At 48.5% G+C, this 26,122-nt stretch overlaps 1 protein-coding gene and 1 long non-coding RNA gene across 4 annotated transcripts in view; one reads left to right on the forward strand and one right to left on the reverse strand.

Annotated features, from left to right (window-relative positions):
- SPTBN2 (spectrin beta, non-erythrocytic 2) overlaps positions 1-10,074 on the reverse strand; it is a 39,735-nt gene extending 29,661 nt beyond the window's left edge. The window contains exons 1-2 of one of the 2 annotated variants that reach the window (XM_070457681.1): positions 9,796-10,074; positions 2,394-2,572 (exon numbers count right to left, since the gene is read on the reverse strand). In XM_070457681.1, the coding sequence (XP_070313782.1) occupies positions 2,394-2,550 (157 nt within the window). In that variant the 5' untranslated portion in view covers positions 2,551-2,572; positions 9,796-10,074. Of the gene's footprint in view, positions 1-2,393; positions 2,573-9,133; positions 9,251-9,795 lie in introns of those variants that run through there. The other variant, XM_020906538.2, reaches the window with a different exon arrangement.
- On the forward strand, positions 9,358-26,010 carry LOC139031898 (uncharacterized). 2 transcript variants are annotated; one of them, XR_011484416.1, is made up of 3 exons: positions 9,358-9,613; positions 12,445-12,755; positions 25,206-26,010. It is a non-coding gene; the product is annotated as an uncharacterized lncRNA (long non-coding RNA). The 2 variants fall into 2 exon arrangements; XR_011484417.1 differs by having other exon boundaries at positions 25,209-26,010.
- Positions 26,011-26,122: the final 112 nt, after the last annotated feature.

The following is a 26,122-nucleotide window of genomic DNA, read 5'->3' on the forward strand; positions in this document are numbered from 1 at the left end:
GGACAGTGACGGGGGAGGGGCGGGGCGGAGCCGGCCGGCTGGGGCAGGGCCGGGCCCCCGGCAGGAGGAGGGACCCGCCAGCGCCCTCGAGACCTGCCGGTCTGGCCCGGAGTTGCCTCGGAGCGCACCAGACCCGAGAGCACCGGTCCCCCCCGCATCCCTCGCCTCCCCCCCGCCCCAGGGCAAGTCCTGCTTCTGAAGGTTTGCAGGTGTGTAGAGGATGCCCCCTGGCTGTGAGTCTGGGAGGTCCCGTTCAGGACATGGGCTTTGATCCCCAGCTCCGAGAGCCCTGAGAAAGAGAAATCCTGGAAAGGGCCAAGCCAGCTCAGTACTAGCCAGGCACGGGGGCTATACTGTTTGCTTACATTCCTTTAATTGTGAAATAGATGGCGTTATCTTCCTCCCTGGTTTGTCATTCTCACCTCCAGTTTCAGATCCTTCCCTGCCCTGGGGCCCATCAGGCCGTCCTGGGGCCAGGCCATCCCAGGCCCCCAGTACACCCACAGCTGGGCACATCTACCTGACTCCCTTCTCATTTAAATATATATATCTATATATATATTGAACTATATATATTTATATCGAACTATATATATATATTGAACTATATATATATATATATTTGGCTGCTCTGGGTCTTAGTTTCTGCAGTGGGATCTTGAATTGTGACATGGGGATCTTGTTCCCTGATGAGGGATTGAACCCAGGCCCCCTGACTCTCCTTTGGGAGAGCCAGGTTCTTCCTGGTTCTCCCTGGTTCTCCCCCTTGGGAGAGCAGAGTCTCAGCCACTGGACCACCAGGGATGCCTTCCCGTCCCACCTTTCTATGGGCTTCAGCCCTTGTCACTTATAGCCCACTCCTGTCCCCTTCCATCCTCCTTCATTCAGTATTTTCTGGCACCTGTTGGTGCAAGGCGCAGGGCTGGGTGAAGCCCGTACAGCGAGGCCTCCTCGGAAAAGCCCAATTTAGTGGTGCAGATGAACACCTACTGACAGCCTGGGTTGGCATGTGTTGAGCACACATCGAAATAGTCCTGGGTATCACATGTCACATGCACACAGCTGTCATGACCTTCTAGAGGCTACTCTTACCCAAAATCAAGGTACCAGAGAAACCTTTCCCCAATGACATAGCATTCTCTATGACCCATGTCTTCTGCCTTTGCTCAGCGATAGAAACAGTGCTGTGAGTGTTTCACAAGCCTGCATGTAGACCTAGCCAGAAGGACGGGGGGCACAGGAGAAACTGACGAGGGATTCCCGGAAGTAATGGCCACCACATGGGGGTTCCTCAGACTGATGCTGGGCTGGCTGAAAAGAATTACCCAAAGAGCTTGAAACCCCAATTTCTGGACCATAGGTCCAAAGACTAATTCATTGTGTCCAGAAAGGGGTTTGAGAACCTGTATTTGTGAAACATCCGAGTGATCCTGTCAAAGGTGCGGCCAAGGTTGGGAAACCGCCCTCCCCCCCCCAATGTCTCCTTTCATCCAGGAGGCCACCCCACCCACGCTGGGAGCACTGCCTCTCGGGGAGTAGCTATGACCTCTTCCACGGCACTGGGCTGGGAGGCCAGCAGGTCAGTGGAAAAGATGAGGGTGGCGTGGAGGAGAGAAACCAAACAGGGTGGGTGGCCCTGGGGTGTGTGGGTGACTCAGCCCCACGCCAGCCGCCGGTGGTGTCAGGTGGCAGCTGCACTCTTGTTGCCATGGCAACTCCTCCCCAGAACGCAGGGAGGCCCGTCGAACGGGTTTGCTGGTGCTCAGAGGAGCTTGAAGGGGAGAACCCAGGCCATAGGGGAAGGCAGGGGCTGATGCGGGTGGAGAGCAACCCAGGAGGATGGGCGGTGGAAACCAGCGGTGGGTGGAGGGCACCTGCTTCAGGGAACAGGTAGATGAACTAATGGGAGGAACAGGCGGCAGGCAGGTGGAAGGAACAGGTGGGAAGGGAGAGGAGCAGCTACTGAACTGAGAGGGAGAGCAGGTGTGAGAGATGACAGTGAGAATCAAGGAAGACAGCAGAGGATGAAAGGAAGGGAGAGGTGGGTGGAAATAGAACAGCAAGACTAAGAATGCAAAAGAATTAAGGAACATGACTCAGGGACAGAGGCCAGGCAGTCAGCTGAGCGCACAGCGGAACACAGCTGAGTCTCAGCATCAGCACGGCTTCTCCCTGCTTGAGGGGAAGGAAGCTGGGGCACTTTGTGGATTGCACGTGGTCTGTTCTTGAGGCTGGCATTGCGGACTAGGGCTTGGTAGGGTGATCTGGATTTCCTACTCTAGTGCGGCAGCTTAGAAAGAGCGTCGGTCTTCCCATGAAGTTGAAGGACTCTTCAAGACAAGCTTCCCTCCCCAGCATCCTCAACATCTCCCCCAGCCCTCCCCTGACCTCACCTGCCAGGGCCTTAATTCGGGACCTCTCAAAGAGGCGGGCCGAGCTGCTGTCATTGTCCCAGTCTGAGTCGGGCAGGTCCCAGCGGTTGTTGATGTCACTGTACTGGCCCTGGATCTCCAAGCTGTCAAAGTCTGTGGGCGACAGGGTGCTGCTCATGGTGGTGGGTGGCCTCCTGCTCCTGCAAGGGGAAACGGGGCTGGTGAGGGGCATCTTGAAGCCATGGAGCCCACCACTCACCATTACTCCTCTCGTCCTGCCCTAGATCTGCTCTGCTCTACTGATGACCAGTGACTGTGGTTGCTTTCTTTGCCAGTGGAAATCATCCCCCGGTGGGAGAGGAGGAGAAACCATGGTGGAGGGAGAAGCTGAGAGACAGGAACACAACAGACCCACAAGGAGTGAGGTCAGAAGGCAGCAGTGTCTCAGAGCAACACAGTGGAGACAAGGGCTCCAGAGCCTCAGGCCAGAGAGGGGCAGGAGGCAGGGAGCTGAAGGTGGCGATGGCCATTGGGGTGGCTCTGGACAGCGGTGTGGGAACGCCAGGGCAATGCGAAAAACAGGCCTGGGACCCCATGGGCCATAGTGAGTACTAACCAGAGTTCTTTCATTCCTGGTTCCACAAACTGTTCAGAGCCCCGCACCTCCGCTACTGCCTCCCACAAGGTGGCTTCCTGTACTCTGGAACAGATTTAAGATGGAAAGACCCAGATCCTGCTCTCAGGCCGAGATGCGTCTATGACACACCAGGAAGCCTGATGTACTGCTAACAAGTATGGATACAGAGGCCAGGGGTTTGACAGAGGACACAGTATGGTTCTCTCCCCCGGTTTCTTTCTTTTGTTTGGGACGGAGAATACTTAATAGGTGCTCGATGAATATCCGTTGTGATATGTGTCCTCGCCACTTACATGCATCACCTCACTGCAACCCTCTGTGGGGTGAGGGACCACTATCATCCCTATTTCATAGATGAGGAGGTTGCTCTGTAAAAGTTAAACCAGGGTTCAAGGTCACTGGAAGGAGTAGAGCTAGATTTTGAAGCAAGATTCTGGAGGACAAGCTTTTTTTTTTTTTTTTTGCCTCCCTGGGCAGCATGTGGGATGCTAGTTCCCCAACCAGGGATAGAACCTGCACACCCCTGCATTGGAAGTGCAGAGTCTTAACCACTGGACCACCAAGGAAGTCCCTGGAGGACAAGCTGTTAATCACAATATTTACATGTTCCTCGACCTTCCTGGAGCCCGCCAGAGCTCCCTGAGAGGGATCACAGCCATTGCTCCCTTCCAGGGCCCAGGCTGGGGAAACTGGGGACGTGGATGCTTGCCAGCACAACTCACGGCTCTGTGTTACACAAACAACCCTGTCCGTCTCAAAACTAACAAATGAGCTTCAGATTAGTTTCTAGGGATTTTTTTAAAAAACAAAACTCTACAGTTCAAAGTTCTTGAGTAATTCGGCACTCATTCAAGAGCATGGAGGGGGCTGCCTCTGTAACCGAACCCCAAGTTCTGCATGTCTCATTTTCCTAGTGCCTCTCAAATACAAAGATATTTTATTTTATTTTATTTTTTCCATTTATTTTTATTAGTTGGAGGCTAATACAAAGATATTTTAATCCTTAGTGCCACTTCCAAGGGTTGAGGCTATGACCTTGGCAGTCTCTGCTTCTGGAAAGGAAGTACCATACCTCTTGTGTGGTTTAGGGGGACGGAAGAAAGAATGGGTGGTGAGATGTGGGTGGTGAGCGAGAGGTGTTCCCATGGGCGCACAGGGTGGAACTTGGCTTCTGTCATTAAGTGGTTCCACGAAGTGGAACCTGAGGCACATGAAGGCCAGGACTGCCTACCCCTCCCCTTTCTCCCAAAGAGAAAACATGCAAGGATTTCCCTGGGAGCTCAGGTCTCAGTTTCCTAGATTTGGGCTTTTCATTCCTTGTAATAGGAAAGAGGGGCTTCCCTCATAGCTCAGTCGGTAAATGCAGGAGACCCTGATTCGATTCCTGCATTGGGAAGATCCCCTGGAGAAGGAACTAGCAACCCACTCCAGTATTCTTGCCTGGAGAATCCCATGAATAGAGGACTCTGGCAGGCTACAGTCCATGGCGTCACAAGAGTGGGACATGACTTAGCAACTAAACCACCACCAGTAGGAAAGAGAGCTTCATTTCCACTAGGCTTAGGACTCCTTTCTCATTTAAAATCCATTGTTTCCCCTAATCCCCAGCAGAGTCTTTCAATTTGCTCTGTAAATATTTATATAAAAATAAATTCTAGGGCAGAGTCAGGGCATCCTGAGCAGAGAATGCTGTAGGCAAGGTGTGACCTGAGCTAGAGTCCCCTAACACTCTCAACCACCAGGCAGCGAAGCAGTCCAAACCCCAGGACCAATTTGAATTCCATTTCTCTGGCCCCCTCAGATTAGGGCTTCCCCACCAGCAGTCATGCACACACTTATCTCTGGGATGGACATTCCCAGCACTCTCGCTCTCTCTGCATAGTGCATGTGGCCATGCTAAGTTGCTTCAGTTGTGTCCAGCTCTTTGCGACCCACTGGATTGCAGCCCACCAGGCCCCTCTGTCCATGGGATTCTCTAGGCAAGAATACTGGACTGGGCTGCCATGCTCTCCTCTAGGGGATCTTCCCCTCCCAGGGATCGAACCCAAGTCTCTAATGGCTCCTGCACTGGCAGGCGTGTTCTTTACCACCAGCACCTCCTGGGAAGCCCCTCCCTGCATAGACCTGCCCGCAAAAATCCCTATATACCAGGAGTCCCCAACCTTTTGGGCACCAGGAACCAGTTTTGTGGGAGACAATTTTTCCATGGATTGGGGGTGGAGGGGATGGTTTGGGGATGATTCAAGCATTTATTGTACACTTTATTTCTATTATTATTACATCAGTTCCACCTCAGATCATCAGGCATTAGATCCTGAAACTTGGGGACCCTTGCTATATACAATGCCCCCCCTTCTATTCTGTGACCCTTTTTCCTTCTATCAGAAATCACAAACCTCCTAAAACCAGTCTCCAGGGGTATGGCCAATGAGCTGTTGTAAAAGAACTAATTTGGGGGAGCTCCCTGGTGGCCTAGTGGTTAGGATTCTGGGCTTTCACTGCCATGACCCAGGGGGGCGGGGTAGGTTCCTGCAAGCTGTGTGGTTCGACCAAAAAAGAAAAACCCCTCTAATTTGGGATTCTTCAGGTGGGCCTATGCTTGCCATCTCTCTTCAGACCCCACCTCTCCCTGCTGGCTCGGTCCCAGCCTTGGCACACATTTTTATTACCTACTTGGTCCCTGAAGGCCTCTGAGGTTTTCAAACCCTGCTTTATGTCTTTGTACTCCATAGAGAGCAGACACGTAAAGAAATGTCTGACCCCATTTCCAAACTGTGTGTCCCCAGGACCCCTGGAAGCTGCACAAAACCAACATGTATTGTTTTGGCTTCTGTTTGGTACTCCAACTTGGTCCCCCTGACGGGACTGAGGCGTGGATCCAGACCTCTCAGTGAGGTCCAGTTGTTGGAGCTGCTCCTGTAACTTGGGGGAGAAAATATGAAGTTGGAGCCTCCCCTTCTCCCAGATAAAATGGCCCTCGGGCCAAATCCAATTCGAGACATACATGCTTTTCATCCTGAGTTTCCAGGGATGCCTGCCATTGTATAGATAAGCAACCAACATGGCACTGGTGTCCTTAGATCACAGGTCCCCATAGGGCCACCATGTTGGGACTCCGAGGGGTTAATTCCCACAGTGAGTCATGCTTTCTGGTGTCCTTCAGCACAGCAGTTCTGAGGGCCCCTGAGTTTTGGTTTCCAAGCATTTGGGCTCTGGAGCCCCCTGGCCTTTTGGACAATATGCTGTGTTCCCTGCTACCATCTTCGGAGTCCTATAGTTTTCTGTTTCTTTAGATAGATCCCACCCTGGTTTCTTTTCTCTGATTTATCATTCCTTGCTTGTGATCTGGGTCTCCGTACTTATTTCCTTAGTCAGCCTGTACCCCTAGCCTCATGCTCACCTACGTCTCTCTCTTTGCTGAAGAATCATCTACCTGATTGTTCTCCATGGATTCCTGGACTCTGGCAACAGCAGCTAATCCAGATTACAGTTTCACCAACACCTTATTCTTAGCCGCTGACCTGGAGGCCAGGCCTGAGTAGCTTACATTGTTCATGCTACGAGAAAGCCAACTCCCGCCAGCTGCAAGCTTGGGGTCCTGCTAGGTTCTATGTCCAAGCACTGCTGGATGTGGACTCTGCTCAGCCTAGTGCCGATCCTCCAGGGCAGCTGCCCCCCCCTTCTCCTTTCCTCTGTTTTGCTGGCATGTAAAGCTAGAAATCCAATCCCTCTGGCTAGAGTCTGTCTTGTACCCTAATTCCTTCTCTCGCCACATCCTCCTCCTGATTAATTCTCTACCGCCCTCAGAGACGGTTGATCATTCCCTCCTCTGTGCTCCCACAGCACGTCAGGATGCTGCTATTATTACGCTTATCACATTGTATTACAGTTCGTTGTTTATGTGTCTCTCTGCCTGCTCCCCTTTTAACCCATTGAGGACAAGGGTTGGGTCTTACTCATGTTTGTATTTTCCTAGTACGATAGCTATTCAATAAAGAGATATTGAATGAATGGGCTAGCATTCCTCCCCACTCTCATCAAATGCATATCTTTTTTTAGGTCTACAGAAAAGACGCAAGGAAAGAATGAAAATGGCATCAGAGAAGAGTCTCTGCTCCTCATCTCTAAAGTTCAGGATTATTCTCAAACTTGCATGAATAACAATTACTTGGAGGGCTGTTAAAACACAGACCAGTGAGCTCTGTTCCCCAGAGCTTCTGATGCAAGAGATCCGGGGCTGGGGCCTGGGAATTTGCATTTCTAAACTGTTGCCAGGTGACACTAAATCTACTGGTCTGGAGACCACAGTTTGAGGGCCACTGCTGTCCAAAGATGAGGAGCAGTTAGAATTAGAAAAGCTACAAGAGCAGAGGAAGACACAAAGATTCAGCGGTGAGTGTGACCTGAGGTTAGCTTCTGGGTCTGTTGAGGCTCTATCCCATGCTAAACTCAAATACAACTTCCCCTGAGAAACCCCAAGACCCACAAAGAGCCGGAAGCCTCAGGCAAGGAGAGAGGAAAATGAAGATGGAGTGGGTTCCAGATCTAATGAGACAAATAAAGCTGATGGCTGGACACAGGCGAATCAGACGCCCGGAAGGAGGGCGATATGGCTGGAGACGTGGCTGGGAGGCGGAGTTGAACCAATGACAGCAGGATGGATAACAGATGAGAAGGAGTGGGGACTTTGGCAAAGTAAAAATCTTTTTGGACTCAAAGTATGAATGGACGAGCAAAAAGATAAAAGGAGAAAGAAATCACAAACTCAGGGCTGCTAGGATAGCAGAAGGAAGATGAACGCAGGGAGACAAGACAATCAAACAGACAAAACCCCAGTCTATTCCCTCAAGGCTGTGTTCTTCATAAAGCACCGGGAATTCTCCTCCAAGGAACTTAGGAACTGCGCTAGAGAGTGGGACTGGATTTTTGCTTCATCTTGTCCTTTAGAATCCTCCACTCAGGGCAGAATTATTCAGACTACTTTTCACTCCCTTGCTACGCCCCTCCCCCAAGTCTGTAACCCCTGGGTTACATCCGTTTCTCTAAGGAACAAATCTAAGATCCCTATTAGCTTTTTCCCTCCTTACTCCTTTGCTCTTCTGAATATGCCAAGAGGTTGCCCCGCACCTCAAGCTGAGACACTGATTTGGGACTCACTCTGCCCCCTTCACCCTCAAGGAAAACTGGTTTGTAGATACCCTGCCGGTGCCTGAACCGACCAGCGCTGGAATTGTAGCTGCCCTCGGAGGAAAGGAGGGCCGCTGAGAAACAACCCACGGAGACAGCATGTAGCAGGTTAGGACCGGAGCAAGCCTGCGGCTCAGACAAGCATGCAATGCCACGGGGTTAATGGGCTGAAGTCGTTCCGAGCCAGAGGGGATGGCAAAGGCCCGATCGTGGTGCTGGCGTTGGAACACCCCAGAAGGAGGCCTTGCCCGCTAGCTCTGCGCCCGCGGACTCCAAGCCGGCCGCACACATCTCGGCCACAGGGACACCTTTCGCTCTCTTTCCTGCCACCCGCAGGGGTTTCATTCTCCCTTCTTCCTCTGCCAGCGTTCCGCTCACCACGGCCAACCATGTCCCCTACTCTCACACACTGTGGGGGAGCATAAAGGATAGCGTGGAGCTAGCTACCGAAGAGGCGAGGAGAAGCCCACCCGGCTCCAGAGGGAGCCCCCAGCCGGCTCGCGAGAGGGAGTCGGGCGCTCGCAGCCTCGGGGCAGGGACCGCCGAGCGCGCCCGCAGCGCCTGGCCCGGCGCCGGCCGGCCCGCCTCCGCGACGCGAACAGCTGGCGCTGTCACACACGCGCAGAGCCCGGCGACCCGCTCCCCTAACGCGTTTGTCAGCCCCAACTCTTCCAGACTCTTCTCTGGGCTCGGGAAAGGCCCGCGTCCCGCACGCCTCGATCCCCACCGGCCGCACACGGGTACCTGGGTGGCTGGCGCTTGACTCTCCATCCTGTCCCCGGCACCCAGAGGGAGCGGGCACCCGGGGCCGCATCCTCCCGCCCCTGCTCCCCCGACCTGTCCCGACTCCGACCCCGACCCCGCCGCCCGCGCACGTCTGCACAAAGCGCACCGCCCAGCCGGCCAGGACAAAGCGCGCCCGGGCGCCGGCACCTACCTCGGTGCGGAGCGCTGGCCGGACAGGCGGGAGCGCAGCCGGCGGGGGCGCACCGGGAGTCGCCGCGCCCGCAGCCCGGCCGCGTGGGGCTGTTGCGGGCGGCGGCCGGGCGCACGGCAGGCGGCGGGCGGGCGCTGTCACGGGGCGCGAGCCGCGCGGGGGGCGCGCGGGGCCGGCGGTGGCGGGGCGCGTGGAGGTGCGCGGGCGCGAGCGGCGGGACTGCGGCGCCGCGGAAGGAGGACAATAGCCTCCCCCTGCCGCAGGCCGCCGGCTCCCGCGGGAGGCCGGGGACCATCTGGAGCCGGCGGCCCCGCGGGGCTCGGGGCGGGGCCCGAGTCACCCCCTCCCTGCCCGGCGCCATGGCAACCACGGCCCCTCTCGGGTCTCTGCTCAGCTCCCCGGCCCGGGGTCGCTGACCTTCCCCGGGGCGAACGCGGCGTCGGCTCCTCCGCCGGCTCCCGACCCCCCACCGCCTACCCCGTGAGTGCCCCCAGAGCCCCGCCTTCCGTTCCTCGCCGGCCCTGGTCACCCTCGGGCCGTCTGGGTACCCCCCACCGCTTGCGGGGCTATCTCCGCAGTTTGAGTACCCCACCTTTGTCCCTGCTCCGCTTTTCGCACAAAATCTACAATCCCGGAACATGCGATCTTTTAATGACACTCACCGCCCAGAAGGTTTCCCGGTATTCAGCCTCTTTTCCGTCCCGATTTTTTCCTCTTTGGGCACCTCCGGTCAGTCCATCTCCCTTTAAGCATTTCTTTCATCCATCCCTTCCCTCTCTGGTCCTCCTTCGGTCAGGGAGGCCGGCTCTCTTTCCCAAAGCATCTCCATGGTACCATGTGGTGGAGATTCGTCTCCTCGCAGATCAGATTCTCAGAACAGTCATCACTGCAGCTCCTCTCAGCTCCTTCTCAGCTCCTCTCATTTATCAACCAGAATTCCGGCCTACTCACTGTCTTAAAAGGGAATGGGGGTGGGGACGGACATTTCTAGGCCTGGCACAGCTGGGTTTCTCCTTGGTTTAGTAGCATCGGAGTGGTCTAACGGTCTGAGGTCATTAACCAAGGTGAACTGCTATCTCCTTAAGAGAGAAAAGAATTATACCCAAATAGTAAAGTTAAAGAGTGCCAGGTAGGTGCTAAAAGTGCATTTTCTCGGGTGATTCCTTCCCCAACCGCCACCCCCTCCCCAGCTTTAAGAGGTAGGTACAGTTCTTTCTGACTTGAAATCTAAGCTCAGGGATAAACTGGTAACAGTCTGTTGAACTTTGCACGGAGCAGTCTGGATATAACCATTCAATTCTATTGCCCCTGCACATGTGGGCCTGTCTCTACCTGGGATATGCCTGAAATGGCCAAATAAGGGCAATGTGAAGAATGGGCTTTGCATGAATTATTGGTTTAAGGCTTTGTATGGGTAATGGCATTTTAGGATTTTGCTCCTTTAGGTAAAGGTATACATAGTGAAACAAATGTGTAAGTAATTGAAGTACTTTCCAGATAAGATTTTGATAAAGTGAAATCGTTTGTGTTAAACCCGCTTGAAAACGATTTCAAGGTTTAAAAAAAAGCCCGGCTACTAATCCAAACTAGTTGGGTCATCTCACCTACTTGGCCTCAGTCTTTCTAGACTATCAAATGGGTTGGGAGAGGGCTTAGTGTGTGAGTTGCACTAAAAGAAGAACTTGAAGTTCTCTCCCAGCTCTGATAGTCAGATTCCATTAGTAAACTGGAATCATTATTCTACCACCAAACGGTAACTTGGCCTTCTGGGGTATACTTCACCATTAACTGTAATTTCAGGCTTTTTTTTTTTTAAATTTGATTGTGTTGGTCTTAGCTGTGGCTAAGTTATGTTCGACTCTTTGCAACCGCACAGACTGTACAGTCCGTGGAATTCTCCAGGCCAGAAGACTGGGTAGCCTTTCCCTTCTCCAGGGGATCTTCTCAACCCAGGTATCGAACCCAGGTCTCCCGCGTTGCAGGCGGATTCTTTACCAGCTGAGCCAGGAGGGGAAGCCCAAGAATACTGGAGTGGGTAGCCTATCCCTTCTCCAGCCGATCTTCCCCACCCAGGAATCGAACCAATAAGCAAGACAATAATATCTTGTATATAGTGATTTGGGTTTCCCAGGTGGTGCTAGTGGTAAAGAACTTGCCTGCTAATGTAGGCGACAGAATGAGATGCAGGCTTGATCCCTGGGTTGGGAAGATCTCCTGGAGAAGGAAATGGCAACCAATAACTCCAGTATTCTTGCCTGGAGAATCCCATGGACAGAGAAGCATGGAGGGTTACAGATCACACGGTCACAGAGAGTCAGAGATGAGTGAAGCAACTTAGCACCCACATGTATAGTGATTTCCCCTTTTCAACATTTCATCATTCTTTTAAAAGCCTCATAAGTAAACATTCTCATTCTCATTTTAATGATGAGCAAACTGATGTTTAGACACCTAAGCGAATGCCAAACTCAATAGAGTCAGTTCATGATAGAGACAGCAAGTCTTCTGATTCCGTGTATGTTCTTTCCCCTCTGCTAGAGCAGCAGTATAGAAGAGTGGTTTAAAAGCATCAGTTTGAGGGGACTTCCCTGATGGTCCAGTGGTTAAGATTTCACTTTCCAACCCAGAGGGTACAGGTTTGATCCCTGGTCGGGCAGCTAAGATCTCACAGGCTTGGGGCCAAAAAACCAAACCAAAACATGAAACAGAAGCAGTGCTATAACAAGTTCAATAAAGACTTTTTTTTTAAGTTTGGGATTAACAGATACAAAATATTATACGTAGAATGGATAAACAACAAGGTCCTACTGTATAACACAGAGAACTACATTTAACATCCTGTAATAAACTGTAATGGAAAGGAAAATGAGAAAGAATATATATGTATAACTGAATCACTTTCCTGTACATCAGAACTTAACACAACATTGAAAATCAACTATATGTCAATAAAATATATATATATGTATATTTAAAAAGCATCAGTTTTGGAGTCAGACTTCTGGGTTTAAAATCTAGTTTGGCCACCTCTACCTTGGGCAAACTACTTAACCTTCCTGGAATTCAGTTTCCTATCTTAAAATATATCATAATGTGGGGATCAAATGAGTTTTTGCAGATGAAGTACTAGAACAGTGCTCCGTGCATAGTAAGCACTCAACCAGTGCCAGCTATTATTTTATTGTATTGTCATTTTTACCATACTGTTTCCCAATTTGGGGAGGAAGCATGTTCAATAAAGAGAACACTGAGATCGCTGGTCTCAGCTCTGTTACTGAGTTGCTTTGGAAACTTGCTATTTTGCTCTGCAGTGCGTCAGTACAGTCAATGATGAAGAAAAAGCCTGCTTCCTTTTTACATGAGTGGTGAAAGTGAATGGAATGATGCCTACCACATATGCTGAGCTTCTTGGAGAACCCAGATCTGCGACTTAATGTTACCAAGATTCCTGAAAGGTCTTGGTATGACTTCCTGCCACCAAACCTACAGACATGACTGAAGTCTCAGCTTTTGTTCCTGTGCCATGGAAAACGTCCCTCCTCTGTCTGAGACTGAGTCTTCTGGCACCTGCCCTAAGTCCCGGTCCCTCCCGCACGCAGCTCCATGACTCTCATTCCTTCTGGTGAGTTCCCTCTCTTCTGGCTCCTTCCCATCAATATTTAAACATGCTCAAGTATCTGCCAGCTTAAAAAAAAACAAGTGAGAAACCTGGATCCTCCTCCATGTCTTGCCCTTAATCTTGACAATGACAGTCTTCTTGAGTCATCCGAACTCATTGGCTCCACTTCTTTGCCTCCTTTTCGATCAAACATTTATTCAAAACCAACCTGGTTTATATGCTAGGTGCCGTGCTGGGATCTGGGGATCTAATAATGAGTAGAATGAACACTATCTCTGTCCTCTTAGAGCTTACAGGCTGGTGGGGTTGACAGACATTAATAAAATAACCCTCAGATATATAAAAACAAAGAACTGTAGAATGAATGAAAAGTTCAGGATGCTCTGTGAGAATTTAAGAATCATAGCATGCTTAGGGAGTTGGGGGGGTGGGGGGGTCAAGGGAGATGTCCCTCAAATAATTTGAGCTGAAATCTGAAATATGAGAAACGTTAACCAGGCAGAGAATAGGGAATAATATTAGCAGTTACCAATGTTAATTGGGGACTATATTTCTATATTCATTTATTTGGCCATGCCAAAGTGGTTTGCTTGTGGGATCTTAGTTCCCTGACCAGGTATCAAACCTGGGGCTCTGACAGTGAAAGGGTAGAGTCCTAACCACTGGGGACCACCAGGAAGTTCCCTGTTTGTATTCTTTATGCATAACATTTCATTTAATTCTGTAACAAATCTGGAGGTACGTATTAACCCCAGTTTACAGAAGTGGAAATGGAAGCTTTGAGAGATGCAGTGCCTTGCCCAAGGTCTTGGCTACAGTGACACAGAGTGTGTGGACAGCTGGCCTGATGCTGCAGGTGGCATGGTGCATGTGAGAAGCAGAGAGAAGTCCAGTGGAGGGAAAACAGAGGAAACACGTGGTGAGTTATGACTGGGAGAAGAGGCAACGGTTAGACCACACAGGGCTTATGAGGTCATTGAAAGAATTTGTTTTCTACCTTTAAAATCCTGGCAGTTACTGAAGGATTTGAAATAAGGAAGTGAAGTGATCAACTTTGTATTTTTAAAAGATTACTCCAGGGGACTTTCCTGGTGATCCAGTGGCCAAGACTCTGTATTCCCAATGCGGGGTGGGGGGGGGGAGGGTTCAATCCCTGGTCAGGGAACTAGATCCCACATGCCCCATCAAAGATCGAAGATCCCAGGTGCTCCAACTAAGACACGGCAGCTTTAAATTATTATTTTTTTTTAAAGATTATCCCAGCTGCTGTGTGGGGAACACGTTGGAGGGGGTATTCAATTTGATGTGAGAACCGGTTAGAAGCCTACCGCCATGGTTCAGTTGAGAGAGAAAATGGTAGCCTGAACTTGGCAATGGAGATACAGGAGCACATAGGTATGAAGGACTGACAAGATGGGGTGATGGGTTAGACATGGGGCGGTGGCGAGGAAAAAAGTTTTGCTATGGATGGACTGTGCAACTGGAGGAAGGGAGGGAGGTACCATTTGCTGAAATGAGGTTTGGGTGAAGAGAGTGCTGGTCTTGGAGATAATGAGTCATCAACTGTATCTGGGTGTGGAGCTCAAAGAGGAGGTCTAGACTGAAGATGTGCGTTTGGAAGAAATTAGTGTAGAGATAGACAATAAGTGCAGGGGACAGATAAACACTGGTGCAACTGATTTAATCTAATATAGACATAACTTCTGCTCCTCTAAAGCTGCTTTCAATCATGTTATCAATAATCCTACTGTTAAATACAGTGTCAACTTCCAATTGCTATCTTACTATTTCTCTTGGCAGCACTGGACTCTAATTGTACCTGCTTCTTGAAGTGTTCTTCCTTCGGTTTAGCGTTGCCACCCTTTCCTGCTTTTCCTTCAACCCTTGCGGTCCCTCCTCTGTTTCTTTTGTGAGTTCCTTTCTGTTTGTCAGATAATTTTGTTGTTATTGTTGGTGATGGTGTTTTGTTCTGGGCCCTTTCCTCATTCTTCCTGGGCCATTTCATCTACCACGCTGCAGCTAGCATGGTCTTTTAATTTTTTCCCCTTATTTATTTATTTTTGGCTCTGCTGGGTCTTCTTGGCTGCCTGCGTGCTTTTCTCTAGTTGCAGAGAACAGGGGCTACTCTCTAGTTGTGATGTGCAAGCATCTTATTGCAGTGGCTTCTCTTGCTGCTGAGCACGGGCTCTGGGGCCCAAGGGCTTCAGTAGTTGCAGCTCCTGGGCTCTAGGGTACAGGCTACATAGTTATGGTGCAGTGGTTTAGTTGCTCTGCGGCAAGTGGGATCTTCCTGGACCAGGGATAGAACTCATGTCTCCTGCATTGGCAGGCAGATTCTTCACCACTGAGGCACCAGGGAAATTCCTAGAGTGGCTTTTTTTTTTTTTTTTTAAACACAACAATCTGTCAGATCACTTTGCTGAAAGCCCTTCAATGGCTCCCCAACATCTTTGGGATAAAGCCTAAAGTTCCTGCTGTTCTTCCTATACAAGGCCTTTCCTGGGCTCCAAATCTGGGGCAGGGCCCTTCTAGCATCACTGGCCTCTTACTGCCCATAGCTTGTGGCGGCATGCGGGATCTTAGTTCCCTGACCAGGGATTGAACCCACACCTTCTGTAGTGGAAGCATGGAGTCTTAGCCACTGGACGTCCAGTTCATAGTTGTATCCCCAGCAGAGCAGACATGTAGATATCTGTGCAATAAATTAGTGAATAACAGAAAAGACCTTGAGGGAGAAGGTGATTCCTTGTTGTAAACAGAAGCAACTAAGATGTTTTCATACCAAACAATGTGTTTTTAATTTCTTGTACCCCGATCTATCTCCCATCACTTAAGTAACAGCAAGTGCTTTCTGAATACTGTCCTCTGCAGAAGAATGATACAGAAGATGAAAGTCTTGGTTTTTGACTCTTAATTAGATCTTTTCAAATCTGTTGCAGAGAAGATGTTTTTGAAAGCTGCAGTCTTTTAAAAACGTTGTGAGAACCAGATTCTTGACAGGGATTTCTTTTTTCTTTTTCGGTTTTTTTTCTTCCTCTTAAATCTCAAGAGGCAGAACCCAATGAACCTAAAGTTTGGAGTTTATGCCATCAACTGTCTAATTGGAAAGCACATGTGAATTTTCCTTCCACACAGAAGATATAATCCTTTTTGAGCTTGGAGCAAAACTGAAACAGGTTGGGAAAGGAGAGCAAGAGAGTTCAGATGCAACTGTGGGACTTTTTCTGTTCCCACCATCAAACAACAGGGGATGGAAGAGGCTCATAATCCACTTCATTGCTGGAACTCTGAGAAGACACAGTCTGTCAAAGCACCCGGTGCTGGGGCTTCCCTGGTGGCTCAGTGGTCAAGAATCTGCCTGCCAATGCAAGACACGGGCTCGATCCCTGACTGGGGAAGATCCCACATGCCTTGAGGCAACTAAGCCCGATTGCCGCAACTATTGAGCCTGTGCTCTAGAGCCGGGAAACTGCAACTCATTGAGCCCATGTGCTGCAGCTACTGAAGTCCTGGCACCCGAGAGCCCACGCTCTGCAACGAGGAAGCCACTGCAATGAGAAGCCCGAGCATCGCTTCTAGAGAGTGGCCCCCGCTCAGCGCAACTAGAGAAAAGCCCTTCACAGCAGCCAAGACCTAGCACGGCCAAGAATAAATAAAACCTAAGCCCCTGTGCTAACCAGAGCAATTGCCACAGAGTAGAAGTGGCATCGTCACCTGTGTAGGCAAAGTAGGCCTGACATCAACTTCATCTCCTCACCACCCCCAGCCTTCTCATCCCCTAAGCCCAAGTCTTCTTGGCTCCTTGACTTTGCAGGGACTCGGGAAAGTTCCTTGGTGCCCAGCCCCTGAGAGGCGTGTGGGAGCCAGCTGAGAACTGGGTGCCTTCGGGGACTGCTGTGGGGTGGGTGGGTGGCGAGAACCGCACGGTAGTAGAGGCTGAGGCATATGTGACCCAACTCAGGGACCCACTGGGGGCTCAGATGTACCAGGAAGAGCTGAAGTGGGAGCCACTGAACTTCCTACGAAGCAATCACTGCTTTCTGTTTACACCAAGACCACAGCTTCCACCTGCCAGAGAAAAGCAACTCTGCAGTAGCCGCAGTGCCCAATGGCTAAAACCAAGTTGGCAGTTAGTTAGGCAAGAGAGACAGAGATGACACTTGACTTTGAAGCCCCTTCCCTCGTATCTGAATAATACAGAAACATCAACACAGAACACTGTGAGAAGAAGACTGGGAGGAGAATCCTGAGAGACTGAGTTTAAAACTTGAAATGATTGAGTTGTCTTGAATTGGCACGGTTTATTATTTATCTGCTATTTAGTAGAAATGGAGGCCAAAGAGCCAGGTTGAGAAATCAAGAAAATTATGTATTTCCTCACCTAAGTCTGTGACCTGAGGTTGTAAACAAGCCTGATGTACCAGGAAATGTCAGAATGGTGGGCTTGTGAGGGGAGCTCCAGCACCTTCCAAGGAATGACCTGATTTCTCAAGACTATGAGGAGGCCAACTCAGAGTTGTAATACCAATTCAGACATAATTTGCAAAGATCATGTAGTTGAAAGCAAAAGTCTGCCGATGAGCCTAGATAAAGGCAAATAGGACATCTGATGGCTGTGGGCAGAGGAGGGGTGTGGAGCCCTAGCTGGAGCTCCCTTTACAGCATGGAAAAGTCTGGGCTTCCAGGAGCCTCGCAGGATGTGCTCTGAGCTGAGCAATGCCCTAAGGGCACGCTGTTGCTGACTAAACTGGAGAAACTGGACCTGATTTGAGGACACAGAAGTATTACATCCATTTATCTTTGTCCAGTTTGGAGTCAAAACAGTACTTATTTATGGACCATCCGTCCCAAACTATTTTTAACTTGCAAACCTAAGCACCATTAAAAACTGGGCCTATAAACACATTTGAATGATTCCAGCTCACCTAGGAACAGGCTGGGATCAACCATGATTCTCAATATTTTTTATTTTACCTGTCAGTATATATGGTGCCTGAGTGCCCAGTCATGTTTGACTCTTTGCAACTCCATGGACTGTAGTCTTCTGGGCTCCTCTGTCCATGGGATCTTCCAGGCAAGAATACTGGGGCTGGGATTTCTTCCAGGGAATCTTCCTCCTCCAGGGAATCTTCCCAACCCAGGGATCGAACTTGAGTCTCCTGTTTTCTGGACTGCCAGGCAGATTCTTTATCACTGAGCCACCTGGGAAACACTTACTTGTCAATAACAACTACCTTTTTCTTCTAAAAAGCTTATGCCACAAACCCCTGGTAATATATGGTGAAAAAAAATGTCTGATAATACCCATATACCTGAAACAAAATTTGCAACATTTGCTTAGTGCTAATAACTGAAGGGATGTCTTTGGGGTTCCTTGAGCAAATTGCACAGGAAAATGTGAGTTGTACTGGGAAACTGACAGTGCCAGACTCAAAAAGGGTAGATTCTGCATCCATCTTTGAAGTTATAGATCTCAAGTTAGTTTTCTATATTGTAGCCTGATTTACCTGTGCTGTGGCACATAGCTAGGAACTAGTCAGTTCAACTATTATTGGCATCTGAAACTTTCTGGTGATTAGGACACAAGGTCCTGGAGTCTTGTGACCTTGTTGAAATTCTAGGCCATCACTTTCTAATTGTGTGACCTTGGACAAGTTATTTAATTTCTCTAAGCCTAGATTCCCCTGAAAATAGGGGATACCTGTAAGTGAAGTTGTGGTGAGAAATTAAACAATGCATGTCAGGTTCGTGATAGCCGGTGCCGGATAAGGACTTAATAAATGTTAGCTATTGCTGAGATCATTATTTTACTTGCTTTGTATGTAGGCAAATCTTGCCTTAAGTAAAACACAACGTATGAAAATCTAGATTTGCAAAAAAGGTTAAATGGGGGGTGTTTGCATTACAAAAGGATTCTTCAGTTAATGAAAGAACTGATAACAGGATTTCTTTCAGGCAGTCCATTTCCCAGTATGTTTATCATTTTAACACTTAAGAAATATTTTTATTTATTTTTATTGGAGTCTAATTGCTTTACCATGTTGTGTTAGTTTCTGCTGTATAACAAAGTGAATCAGCCACACGTACACATATATCTCTTCCCTCTTGAGCCTCCCTCCTCCTCATCCCATTCGCTAGGTCATCGCAGGGCTCTGAGCTGAATCCCCTGTGCTATAGAGCAGGTACCCACTGACGATCCATTTTACACACGGTAGTGTATATATGTTAGTGCGACCCTCTCAGTCGTCCCCCCCCCACCCCGTCCCAGTATGTTTAAAATGATTTGATTCACATAAAACAGAGTTTATACATTTGAGGAACATAGTGTATAAGGCAAAGGACATCTGTAATAGACAATCACTCTGGGCAGGTCTGAACCACTATGACAAGTTAACAATAACAGTCGTGGGTATTTCCCTCTACCCTTTATAAAAGGATTAGATGAATTCTTAGTGATTTCAAAGGGCAAAGCTGGGAACAATGGATGGAAGACACAGCAGGGCAGATTTCATTTCAATATATAGGAAAACTCTACCAAACCACTGCTGTCCAAAACCCGAATGGATTGTCTCTGAGGTGGCATATTTCCAACAATTCATGTAAATTCATCTGTTCAAGTAAATTCAACATTTCAAGTAAAAACTAGATATTAACTTGTCAGGACAGTGGGAATGACTATTGCATGATATTAGGGAGGTGTTTCCTAATCCTAAACACTTAAAATATGCAACTATTAATAGATCGACTCTCTGCCTTGAATACCAGGAATAGGTTGAGGAAGGAGGTAGAGAGAAGCTGTTTGGGAGGAGGGGTGGAGATAAAGGAAATGAGCTGGAAAAAAATATTGCTCCTCTGGTTTGGAAGTACGAGATTAAATGACTTCTAAGGTTTCTTCTAATTTAAAGATTTTGAAACTCTCAAATTGTTTCACTGATGCTTACTGTTCAGTGGCTCAGTCATGTCTGATTCTCTGTGGCCCTGTGGACTGTAGCCCGCCAGGCTTCTCTGTCCATGGAATCTTCCAGTCAAGAACACTGGAGTAGGTTGCCATTTCCTACTCCAGGGGATCTTCCTGACCCAGGGATCGAACCCGAGACTCTTGTGTTTCCTGCACTGGCAGGTGGATTCTTTACCACTGGCGCCACCTGGGAAGCCCCCAAATTGTTTCACAGATGCTATTTTAATCATATTCCTGGGAGACTTTTCCCATTTTAGTTGTGGAAAACTAGAACATAACACCTAAAGTAAGTGGTAAAAGAATGAAGACATCTTGATCTTTTTGATTTTTGATCCCACAACCTCTTCTCAGCTGTGAGAATGAGAGTTGGGGAAACAGAAGATAGAAGTGGTCTTAAAGCTAGAAAGGGTGAAAATCAAGTCAACTTTGGAGCTCAGTGAAAAATAAGCTCAATCAAGTTTCCATATTACTAGCTTTAAAGACTTTGTATAGCACCATTCCTGGAAAAATACTTCAGAGTACTGTAATCAACCTTCTTAAGTGAACAATGCAAAGAAATAGAGGAAAACAATAGAATGGTAAAGACTAGAGATTTCCTCAAGAAAACTGGAGATACCAAGAGAACATCTGATGCAAAAATATGCACAACAAAGGCAAGCACCTCACAGAAGCAGAGGAGATTAAGAAGAGGTGGCAAGAATACACAGAAGAACTGTACAAAAAAGTCTTAATGACCTGGATGAACATGTTGGTGTAGTCACTCACCTAGAGCCAGACATCCTGGAGTGTGAAGTCCAGAGGACCTTAAGCATTGTTGTGGTTCAGTCGCCAAGTTGTGTCCGACTCTTTGTGATCCCCATGGGACTGTAGCCCGCCAGGCTCCTCTGTCCACGGGATTTCCCAGGCAAGAATACCAGAGTGGGTTGCCATTTCCTTCTCCAGGGGATCTTCCTGACCCAGGGATCGAACCCGTGTCTCTTGCATTGGCAGGCGACTGCTTTACCAACTGAGCCACCTAGGAACAAAACTAGTAGAGGTGATGTAATTCCAGCTAAGGTATTTCAAATCCTAAAAGATCATGCTGTTAAAGTGCTGCATTCAATAGGTCAATAAATTTGCAAAACTCAGCAGAGGTCACAGGACTGGAAAAGATCCGTTTTCATTCCAATCCCAAAGAAGGGCGATGCTAAAGAATGTTCAAACTATCATACAATTGTGCTCATTTCACATGTCTGCAAGGTTATGCTCAAAATCCTTCAAGCTAGGCTTCAGCAGTGTGTGAACTGAGTGTGTCTAGATGTACAAGCTGAGTCTGGAAAAGGCAGAGGAACCAGAGACCAAATTGCCAACATCCGTTGGATTATAGAAAAAGCAAGAGAATTCCAGAAAAGCATTCTACTTCTATTTCATTTACTACACTAAAGCCTTTGACTGTGTGGATCACAACAAACAATGAAAAATTCTTAAAGAGATGGGAATACCAGATCATCTTACCTGCCTCTTGAGAAATCTGTATGCAGGTCAAGAAGCAACAGGTAGAACCAGACATAAAACAATGGACTGGTTCAAAATCAGGAAAGGAGTATATCAAGGCTGTACATTATCACCCTGTTTATTTAACTTATATACAGAGAACATCATGTGAAATGCTGGGCTGGATGAAGCACAAGCTGGAACCAAGATTGCCAGGAGAAATAGCAATAACCTCAGGTATGCAGGTGGTACCACCGTTATGGCAGAAAGTGAAGAGGAAGTAAAGAGCCTCTTGATGAAGGTGAATGAGGACAGTGAAAAAGCTGGCTGAAAACTCAACATTCAAAAAATTAAGATCATGGCATCTGGTCCCATCACTTCGTGGCAACATATGGGGAAAAAATGGAAACAGTGACAGACTTTATTTTCTTGGGCTCCAAACTCACTGCAGATGGGGACTGCAGCCATGAAATTAAAAGACGCTTGCTCCTTGGAAGAAAAGCTATGACCAACCTAGGCAGCATATTAAAAAGCAGAGATGTCACTTTGCTAACAAAGGGCCATTTAGTCAAAGCCGTAGTTTTTGCAGTAGTCATGTACAGATGTGCAGTCCATGGGGTTGCAGAGTCGAACACGACTGATCATACAACTAAACCAAGACTGAACATGTGGAATCAGTGTCCTCCTTTAATGAAGCACCTAGAAGAAGAATCTTTGACCCAGTCAACCTACATGTCTTTCAAATAAAGCTGATCATCTGGCCTTTGAACCAACAAGTTTACTTTGGCCATACGTGACCAGATCACACAGCTGTTTCCATTCCCAAGTCTTCTGTTATACAAAGACTACATCCCTTGTGGTGGACACCAGCTGGCAGGACAAAGGCAGCCCTGCCTAGAGAGAAGGTAGAAAGCCAGTCATGAGAGGAGAACTACTTTGTGACATAGATTTCATTGGTTACCTAGGAAGTGGAGAAACTGGACACTAACAGGAAAGGAATGCTACCTCCTGGGCTGGCCACAAAAGCTGCTACTAGTAAATGAGAAATCAGTGCAAAGGGTGATTGTCAGCCAAGAAAAGCAGGAAGCTACCTAATATCACAGTCAGTCATTCTAAGAAGGAGAGGAAGAAAACACAGGGGTGGGGGTGAAGAAATACTCTAGTTTTACAAACACTGATACCGTCTTGGGGGGAGAATCTTTCCTTTGCTGTAGTCCAAGAATTGACACAAAAGTCAGCACGCCTATGGCCTCCAGTGCCCTCTCTAACCTAACCTGCCTCTGCAAGAACATCCCTATGTGACCCCTGAGAGGGAAGCAGAGGGAAGTGAGTCGTGAAGCTGCCCCAGATTCTGTGCTCCGGGTGGAGAAGGCCTCAAGAAGGTGAAAGGATGAGCTAATCTGAGCTTCCTGGCCCCATTTCCAAGGAAGTGATTAGTGGAGAGGCACCTGGGACCTGCTCCATTTCAGGAAACCCGGTTATGGGAACTGGTGGGGCACAGACTTGACTCAGGACCCAAGAGAAGCAGTTAACCCTTCTCTATTGCCTGCATGAGAAACAGGCTCTCTTAACCATTTCCCTGGGGGAAAGAAACTGCTCAAGGGGGTTTAGTTTTGCAACAGCCTGAGAAAGAGGACCTCAGGGATATTTTGCACTTAAGTACCCAGGGTCATTCCTTCAGGGCCTTTGAATGCTCTGGGGGAGCCTGGGAACAAGGTGGTTGCTGTTCAGTCCATAAGTCACATCCGATTCTTTGCGACACCATGGACTTCAGCACGCGAGCCTTCCCTGTCCTTTGCTATCTCCTGGAGTTTGCTCAGACTCATGTCCATTGAGTTGGTGATGCTATCCAAGAGGGTGGGAACAGGTTAGTTCCTAAGTATCCAGGAATGATATACCCAGAGAGGGCACACTCCAAAGGGAAAGGCAGCTCCACGGTTCCTGAAATATCACTGTTCACTTGGTAGCGTTTCCTAGGATGTTCTGGTTCTACTCAAACCCTTGGGTTTGGGTCAGAATCATTCCGGGGCTCTTCAGATGGGGTCTCTTTGGCCAGACTGGGGCTTTCTTCTCAGAATAAACAGCATGTGTAAAGTGGGCATACAACAGTGATCCAAATCCTGAGGTAAGTAGATGAATGCAAGCAGTCAATATGCCACTAAGTCTAAGGACTGGTTGTTGTTGGACCATAAAGAAGGCTGAGTGCTGAAGAATCGATGCTTTCAAATTGTGGTGCTGACGAAGACTCTTGAGAGTCCCTTGAACTGCAAGGAGATCAAATCAGTCAATCCTAAAGGAAATCAATCCTGAACATTCATTAAAAGGACCAATACTTTGGTCATCTGATGCAAAGAGCTGACTCATTGGAAAAGACCCTGATGCTGGGGAAGACTGAAGGCAAAAGAAGAGGGTTGGGATGAAGATGAAATGGTTGGATGGCATCACCTACTCAATGGACATGAATTTGAGCAAACTCCAGGAGATGGTGAAGGACAGAGGAGTCCGGTATGCTGCAGGCCATGGGCTTGCAAAGAGTTGGACACGACTTAGCCACTTAAAGACAACAACAACTAAGGACTGGGGAGAACTGACTCCCTGAAGACATTGCTCATAAGACTCTGAACATGTTCAGAGCAGCATCCAAAAGCTAAAATGAACTTAACCTCACACAGATCATTTCATTTCTTTGGGTCTCAATTTTTTCATCTACTGGGTATCACTGATAACCTCTACAATCCTTTCTGGCTCTGACACTCCACTACTTTGAGGATGGGCTCTGAGTAAATACAGTTTTAATAATGTGGAGTCACTCCAGTAGTATGTAAGGTTCTAGACCCCAAACAGAATGGGGGCACACACTCATGGGTGAAATAAGGGTGAAGCTGTGGCTCATTTAAGCCTTAGTTTGTAGGGAGGTGAATGTATCTGAGGTCATTGTCTTAGCTTTTGCATGGAGGGGTTGGCTTCTCCTGGTCACGTTGATGTCCCTATACTGCGGAACGCTGAGACAAACAGTTAGGCAGGTCACATCCATGTGGGAGATGCACTGCATAGCTGTAAGAAACTGGAAGGAGTGGTTAAGAGATTTTTATTTCAGGGGCTTCCCTGGTGGTCCGGTGGTTAAGAATCTGCTTTGCAATGCAGGGGATGCAGGTGCAATCCCTGGTTGGGGAGCTAAGATTCCACATGCCATGGCTGATGAAACTAAGACCCAATGCAGCGAATAAATAAAGAGGTTATTATTTCAGATTCTGGCTCTGCCATTTACAAACTCTGTCATACAACCTCCTCTTGGAACCTCAGTTTCATGATTTGTAAAACAACGATAACAATACCTCCCTTAGAAGGTTGGGAGGACTACTTAAGATAAACGAAAGGTGAAGGCCACTTAGCACAGCAAGTCCCCATCAAACTTTGCTGACTACAATGGTTTATATGGCAGCGATCCTGATGGCAGGCCCTCAGATCACAGGCTCCCTTTATCACTTCTGCCTATGTCTGGGTCCCTGGCTATCTCTGTTAGGCATTCGTTAACTCTAGGATGATGTTGGATGTCCCAGTGCCTGTTCATCCCTGAAGTTCACTCCAAGGACAAGGGCTTGAAGACCAACTCATCTGAAGTACTTCTACACTGGCACTGTTTCTCCACCCTTCCTGAGAATCCCAGTGTCATTCTCAAGGTGGGGCATTTTCTGCTGAGCCAACACTTGCCATAGGAAATATTTTAAATAGCCATCTTCAGCATCTTGCTTTCTCACTCCATCAACGATCTCACAAGGTACTTGTGAGAGTAAAAAAAAAAAAAATATGTAAAGAGCCAGTGCTACCTGACAACAGGCTGTCAGTCATTCAATCTTAGCTCCCTTCCCCTTGCAATCACCTTCCTAAAGCGGACACCTGAGAGAGAAGAGAGTGAGGGAGAGGAAGGCGCCAATGATTTCCCAAATGTCAGCTATCTTAGCAAGTCCCAGATGGTATTATGATGAACTTTCCATAAATATAATAAAAGCCATTTTCTCCAGTAGGTCTGCCTGTGAGCAACAGAGGTGTGGAGGGTGGTCCACAGCACTGAACAAAGATGAAGAAGGCTATGATCCAGGTCTCAGCACACATATACTCTGGAGCAGCACCGAAGCTGTGTTCGGGACAGGCACTCTGCCAGCTCCCCTGCCTGTTTTGCCCAGTCCTGGCTTCTTGGAGCTGGGGTGGAAGAATTTTCCCTGAAGGAAAGCAGCCAACACCTTGCCCCACCCTCCTCCTTGGGCAACTCTGCCAGGCAGGATTCTCTCTCACTAGTTTTCTTTTGGATGCCTGAGGAACCAGCTGCCAAATTATCAGTTTGGGCTCAAGCCCCTCTTACCTGCCCCTCCCTGACCAGCCCTGAGCTCACCAGCCAGAGTCTGGAGGACTACCTTCTTTCCCATCAGCTGGGAATGCTCTCCCAGAGCTTCTCCTGTGAGCCACAGACTAAGAAACCCTCGTCCTGTCATTGGCATATTTAATGCACAAACGTGGGGGGCTTGTTCCTTTCCAGATCCTAACTATCGCTGGCTGGGCACCCGGGGATTAAGCTGGGGACCTGCTCGGGACAGGTTGCCAGATAAAATACAAGTCTTGAATTTCAAAAGTCCAGTTTTGAATTTCAGATGAACCATTTTTTTTTTTCAGTACATATATGTCCCAAATGTTGCATAGGATACAGGTATGATTAAAATATTTTTAAAACCTGAAATTAACATGTAACTCTGTTTTATTTGCTAAAGTCTGGGAACCAGAGGCTGGCTTGGGGCGCCTGGAGCAGCCCCTCCAGGAGGTGAGACTGCTCGGAGGTCAGGCGCCGGCTCGGGAATCCCGCATCCAGCACTTCAGCCCCTCGCCAGGGGAGAGGCCAAGGGCTGAGGGCTGCACCTCGCGGCGGGACCGTGGGAAAGTTCTTTGG

This window comes from Odocoileus virginianus, chromosome 28 (genome assembly GCF_023699985.2).
Source record: "Odocoileus virginianus isolate 20LAN1187 ecotype Illinois chromosome 28, Ovbor_1.2, whole genome shotgun sequence".
Lineage (NCBI taxonomy): Eukaryota > Metazoa > Chordata > Mammalia > Artiodactyla > Cervidae > Odocoileus > Odocoileus virginianus.